We start from the raw sequence: 6,908 nt of genomic DNA, 5'->3' as shown, positions 1-6,908 counted from the left end.
CATGAACCCAGGGGCCTGGAGCATGCGCTGTAGAATGAGGTGCGTTCTATGCATGAACCCAGGGGCCTGGAGCATGCGCTGTAGAATGAGGTGCGGTCTATGCATGAACCCAGGGACCTGGAGCACCTGCTGCTGAACGAGGTGCGTTCTATGCATGAACCCAGGGGCCTGGAGCACCCGCTGCTGAACGAAGTGCGATCTATGCATGAACCCAGGGCCTGGAGCATGCACTGTAGAATGAGGTGCGGTCTATGAAGGAACCCTGGGGCCTGGAGCACACACTGCAGAATTTTTCATTACAATCATATGGGCCCTTAGGCTAGACTAAGGGTACGCATTATCGTAACATTTTTAAAGGAATACAAATGATTTCCAACCACCCTTTACTGAGCACTACCATGTGCCAGCTGTGCCACTAGGTGTAGTCTTTCTAAGTCTTACCACCTGATAAAGTTAGCATTATTATCCTCATTAGGCAAATGTCAACAGGGACTGAACAAATCTGTCATTTTAGTCACAGAACCAGGAAACAATTGGGAAGGTACATTTTCCCCATGGGAAATGAAGATGTCAAAGGTCAGGAGTTGAGTGGGCCTTGGATTCTCTCCAGCACCCTCCTGGGGTCTACTTCAGCGCCCTACTGGGATGGGTCACCAGTAGTTGATGGTGATCTCGGACACCGAGGCCACCCACTGCCCCATCTGGGAGGTCAGGTGATGGCTACCCTGTCCTATGTGTGGAGGGGAGACAGTAAGGCCCCTGGCTGTGAGGAAGGTCCCAGATACAGAGACAATAACTCTGCCTTAACACAAGATGGCGCCCGGAGGCCGGCAAAAGGAAGAGCACAGGCCTAGCAGGGCCCTGAAGACCCACTGCCAGCTGCTGAGGTCCTTTCCTACTGGGTCTGGGCAGTCAATCCAGAGCTCTCCTCTCCTGCACTTGGTCAGGGGGCAGCCTGAAGGTGTTCACCCTGGGGCAGGGGGTGGGGGCTGGAGGCGCTGGGAGCAGTAGCCTCGCTGAGCTCAAGGTGCACACTGTTGTTAATGTGGGCTGTTGAGTTGCTTCTGACTCTGAGCGACCCCGTACAGAGTATCCAAGGAGTAACGGGTAGTTTAGCAGTCCAGTGCTTATCTTACAGCACCACATCAGGACAGACTGTAGAGAGCTTTAAAATTGCTTGTTTGTGTACTGACAATTGTTGGAACTGTGATGGATGGATTCATGATACCATGCTCTTCTCTCGTTTACGTTTGCATTTTCCATCATAAAAAGTGAAAATCCAGTTTTGTTCCAGGGTGAAGTGGCACCAAGCCAGACCCCACTGGGGCCCTTGGTGGAGGGAAGGCAGCGTCTGAGCTGGCCATCAGTGCTCTCAGATCCCAGAGAGGCTAGCCTCATGTTTACAAGACAACGGCCTCTCTGCTCTGTAGAGCGGGGTGCATTAAGGTGCCTGGCATATAGGAAGGGTTCAATCAAGGGCACAGGCCCACAGAATTCCTGGAGGATGCAGTACAGAAACCCTGGTAGAGTGAGAATAGTAAGCCCCAGTGGGGGTGAAGGGCAGGCTCCCCTGGTGAATTCCTGTCCCCAGATCCTCTGAGGATGGGGCCACGCAGAACCACTCTTACACCCGCTGCACCTGCTGACGAAGGAGGCCGTTATAGCTTCTGATGTCCAGTATCCACAAGTACGGTACTTAGATTCCACCACCTGGGAGTATATCTGCTAAGGGGGCCGGGGGCTCACTAACAGACCCTTAGTTTGGGACTGTAAACCATGAGACAAAGTCATCCTAACACCAGGAAGTTATGGTTCCTGCCACTTTATTTCCTTTATGATCCACTGTGTTTGGGGGCCTACGGGTACTCGAAGGCTGCTCTGATGAGCCTTTGCTTTGGACGCATTTGGGACCAACAGCCAGCACATTTTGCCCTTTAGGGAGGCTGTGTCTCTATAGGTAACAGAGTAAGAGCACAGAGAGCTCTGGACTGCCATTTTCTGGGCTGGGTGACCTTCATAGAAACACAGACGCTTTCTGAAGCCCCGTTTCCGTATCTCCACAATGGCGCTATTCACTGTCACTTCCATAACATGGCTCAGGAAAGCGTCAGGTGCAGGATACATGTTCAGTGCTTGAATATCCCGCCCACCTAACAACAAGACGTAAGTGACAGGCAGCACAGGCTGCTCCTTCTCTTTGGCGGCCTGACTCCCCAGAGGGGGCTAAAGGAGGAAGTTGGCTGTCCCCCATCTCAGGGTCAGGCTGCTGGGGAGATGAAGCCTTCCGTCTTCTCATTCCCCTTGGGTCCTCATCGCTGGTGACTATTGAAAGCCCCCCTGAGCCTGCTGGACAGGGTCCTGGCCCCGGGTCAGTGCGTAGGCCAGGCTCTGTGGGAAGGGTTTCAAAGCAGCAGCGTGTTTATGGACGAGAAAGCGCTGCGCTGGGGCGGAGGGCGGAGGGTGGAGGGCAGGTCATACCTTTCTTCTCCATCCGCTTCATGTCCATCAGTTTCTCCACGTTGTTGGGGTCATTCAGCCACAGCTGCATCCGGACAAAGGGCTCCCGTCCCTTCAGGCTGAGCTTGTGCCAGGGCTTGGGACGAGCCAGGAGGTCGGAGACGGACCCCTGAGTGAGCCCTAAAATGGTCTCCCCAAACAGGCGCTGGCCTAGAAGAAACAAAACCACCGAGAGAGAGGTCAGCACTGAGATCTGCGCATCTGACAGGACAGGTGCCCAGTGAGCTTCAAATCAGATGCAGCCGTGCCGGCTGAGTCTGGTCAGCTCTGAGCAGTCGATCGACAGAGGCAGGTTTCTACCTGACTCCATCAGGGATCGAATTAGGATTACTCTTTCATGTTACTCAGACACAACAAACAAGGTAGATCTCCAAAAAGCCTCAGGCTTCGGCTGAGCTGGCACCTGTGACACGTAACAGAGCTAGTTCAATCCCACAACCCAAGCTCAGGAGGTTGAGCAGCCCGCCAGGAGACCTCTCTTGTCTGACCTCAAACCGGAGGCCTCTGTACGGACTTGAGCCAGGGACTCAGCAGGAAAGAAGAGGAGAGTGTCTCAACTTGACTTTTTAAAAAATTATTTTAAAGTGGGCTGTTTCCAGGCCCAGTCTCCTGCAGCCAAGCTGCTTTGCTGGCCCCTGTTCAAAGGGCATGGAGCCCCATCCTTTGCCATTTTCTGAGGCAGCGGTGAAGAGCTTTGCAGGCTCATCAGAGGCAGCGTCTGGGGAGCAACGTTACGTTACGCTTGTTTGTTCAGAGGCTCTTTTCTGAGAGCCATTCAGCTAGAGGTTACGAGTGGCTCCACTTTTCACAAGGTGAATGTATGTGACTTATGAGATGGATGTGGAGGTGGTGTTTGTGGTCCGAGACCAGCGTTTGGGACTAGCACCTGGATGAGAAAGCACCTCTCTCCCTTGCCCCTGACTTGGGTGAGGGTTTCATCCTCCACTTGTGGAGCAGAGACACTGCCGCCGATGCTCACAGGGCAGCTGTTGGGGAAAAGCGGGCCCCAGGAAGAGGTTTGAGTTTGAGAAAGTCTTTATTTTTGCATTCGTCATGCTAATGAAAAGATTGTTGTTAATCCTTCGTTCCTCTGCTTTTCAAACTCTTGTTAAGTGCTGTCGAGCTGGTTCCAACTCATAACAACCCTGTTTAGGGTTTCTGAGGAGCAGCTGGTGTCTTTGAACTGCCAACCTTGAGAATAAGCAGTCTAATGGTCTTAGCCTCAGCGCCCCAAGTCCTTAGCAGTTTTTTATTTTGTGGTTATTTTAAATAAACGCGACCTAACTTGGAGCTAACAAATTCATCTCCTTTCAGTTCAAGAAGCCCACCGTGGCCAGGAAAAAAACACAAGGGACTTCAAAAATTCTGTTGAAAGATGCTATGATCTCTTCTTCCCACTTTCCCATGAACCTTTTGAAGCCCCCCTTGTATACATGAGCAGCTGATTGGACGACTATTTGTATGGTTCCTATAGGTGTCATGGCAGTGGTTCTTAATCATCTTTGGATCAGGGACCCCTCTGAGAACCTGAAGGAAGCTGCAGGCCCTTATGTGATAAGATGAACGTATGTACCACTGTCTGTCATTTCAGGGGCTTACCCACAAACACCACAAGATCCCCTGGGTCTTGACCAAGGATCATCTAAGCTGCCTAAATCTGCTTTCCTCAGCCCCCTCTGTGTTCAGGACTCCATTAGACCCCAGGAGGGGAGGTAACCATTAGACCCCAGGAGGGGACATAACCACCTTCTCTGAGTAGCCACCAGCAGTAAGAGCTGTTTCTGATCTCTACCCACACAGTGACACTGGTACCGAGCTTTGGTGGCTTCAACAGGAGGATGCTGTTTGTCTGGGATGAATTCTCACCCAAAGACCACTGACTCCTGCGCCCCTGAATCTGAAAGTAAAATTCCTCACTGGCCATCAGGGCGCTCCTTCTGCTGTTCCTCACAGCAACTGCCTACCTTAACGGAAACATGCGGAATGATGGAGAGATGACAGAAATACCAAGGACCAGATTTCAACAGTCCGTCTCACGGTGATGATCTTAAAACTCATCAAGTGTTTTAAAATGAGAGATTTTTTCTGATGGCTTTCAACTTTGACATGAAAAAACTTTTCTTAAAGGGGAATAGACAAAAATAAGACATTGGTCCCACTTCCTTGGACTTGGGACAAAATTGGGAAGTAGGGGTTAAAGGAAACCTAGGGCTCTGTGCATGCCCAGAACTGATCAACCTAAGGCTGCACTGCCTGCTTGCTGGGAATGAACGGTGGAACACACCCCCCCCCTCCCGAATACATCTCAGAAATCTTCAGTTTTATGCTGGTGGTAAGGAGCCCTGGTAGCACAGTGGGTTAAGTGCCAAGGTCGGCAGTTTGAATCTACCAGCTGCTCTGTGGCTTGCTCAAAGATGAACAGCCTTGGAACCCCAATGGAGCAGCATCACACTATGATGGCTCACAAAGACTCCGTGGCAGTGGGTTTGGTTTGGTTTGGGTACGGGCTGTCTGTGTGATGTTCATGAGGCAGGCTTAGTGGACGGTGTCTCTTGAGTCAATCTCTTTTGAGATATAAAAGCTAGTAAACTGGAAAGCACACACAGGGGCAGAAGAATGCCGCCTGCAGGAGCAGAAACTCAAGAGAGATGAAGACCTTCTTGGAGTTGGCCTTCTAGCCTCCGAAACATCTGCTTGTTAAAGCCCCCCACCACGAGTGTTCCTTCTGTGGCAGCAACACACACAGTTAGTTAGAGAACTAACACGGGGACTTCTTAGCACAGTTTCAATCGGTAGCTAGAATTTCCCTTTTGTGAACTGACTTAGTGGAAGCCCTTGTCAGGTGGCCTTTAGTCTCTCCCCTCGTTCTGTTCTGTGCAGTGGTCTACAGAGGCAGTCAGTGGGGCTGAAGGCCTTGAGCAGACCAGCTGGCCGGGTCCCCAGGCGGTTAAATCACTAGGCACTAGGCAAACTTCTGGAGGGAAGAAACAGAAACACGAGGGTCCTCTAAAGGCACGGAAGCCCAGTGTGTTGTCCTAGCATGTACTACAGGGGGAGAATGGTGCCCCTTGAATCGACTTTCATACCCAGGAAGTAAGATAAGCACATGCATTTGGGGGGAATGGTAGGATCAGCACTAGACTGGTAGCCCTAAGGTTGGTGGTTCAAACCCACCCTATATAGGGTTGCTATGAGTCAGAACCGACTCGCCAGCACTTAGTACCAGGAAGAAGCCAGGGAACCATGTCTGTCCAATAATGCCACACTTCAGGAGCACCTGGTTCAAAAATGATGAGAACACCCTAATATTCTTACAGTCACAGTCACTGATGAGGATGGTGACGAGGAGGCTGCAGCACGTGCTGGCAGGTATGGGGAGGAGGGGAGGGACTCAGTTCTCTCGGGGCAGCAGGAAATGTAACAAGAACAGATTGCTGGCTACCAAGGAATTGTTGTTGCTCACATAGCCCTATCTCTCGGTATTCTTCTAGGTTTACTGAGGAGGCTCGGAGAGAAGAGGGAGTTGGCCGAGGATCACACATCAGTAAGTAGAAGAATTAGGATTTGAACCCTGGGTCTGTTGGACTACAGGTCTCTGGTGCTGTTGGGTGATGTGGAAATCCAATGGGTGTGTCCCCAGGGGATAGTCTGCTCTGGCGCATCCAAGTCTTCCAAGTGGTCCCAGAGGGATGCAGGGAGGGGGCTGGGACCGGCCTGAAAAAGCACACTTATTACTTCCTCAGCATTCACTACTTTAGGCACTTCCAAGCTCTTACAGGACTCCTGGGTGGCGTTGCGGGTTAATGGGCTGGACTGCAAAGTCAGTTTGAACTGCAAGTTTGGCGGTTCAAGCTCACTAGCTGCTCCTTGGAAACCCTACATAGGTGGCTATGGGTCAGAACCGACTCAATGGCACCTAACAACAACAATAAATATTGCTCTTACAGATAAGCAGGACATATTTAAGACCTGGACTGTCCATTCATTCTGGAGGGTTCCCTACAGGCTCCAGGGAGAAATGAGCTCCTGATGTGCCTTTTGTTTCTCTGGAAAACCAGTTTGAGAGATTTTTTACCCCTAAGCCCTCAGGTGTGTTCTACTTTTCTACTCCGGGGTGGGGGTTGTTACTTTTGTCCACGTTGATTGACATTTTCTGGGTAAGCTGTAAATAATTTGGTTTTAATATTTTGATATCTGACCCTGGGTCTTGATGGGATTGGTCAATAGGCTATGCAAATGAAGTGAGTTGTAGCCTGCTAGAATGGTTTAAAATTAAGAGAGGTGTGCGACAAGGTAGTATTCTTTCATCCTACTTATTCAACTTGTATGCTGAGCAAATAATCCAAGAAGCTGGGTTCTATGAAGAAAAACATGGCATCAGGATTGGAGGA

General features: G+C 50.7%; 1 protein-coding gene across 6 annotated transcripts in view; it reads right to left on the bottom strand.

The window, feature by feature from the left end:
• Positions 1-6,908, bottom strand: part of CUX1 (cut-like homeobox 1) — a 460,382-nt gene that overhangs the window by 39,687 nt on the left and 413,787 nt on the right. Inside the window, exon 22 of one of the 6 annotated variants that reach the window (XM_006859667.1) lies at positions 2,479-2,667. The exons of the other annotated variants lie outside the window; for them this stretch is intronic. Coding sequence (XP_006859729.1) covers positions 2,479-2,667 — 189 coding nt within the window. The remainder of the gene's footprint in view (positions 1-2,478; positions 2,668-6,908) is intronic. 6 annotated transcript variants of the gene reach the window in all.

The sequence above is a fragment of the Chrysochloris asiatica genome, unplaced genomic scaffold, assembly GCF_000296735.1.
Source record: "Chrysochloris asiatica unplaced genomic scaffold, ChrAsi1.0 scaffold00034, whole genome shotgun sequence".
NCBI lineage: Eukaryota > Metazoa > Chordata > Mammalia > Afrosoricida > Chrysochloridae > Chrysochloris > Chrysochloris asiatica.
This window is presented reverse-complemented; position numbering and strand designations above follow the sequence as displayed.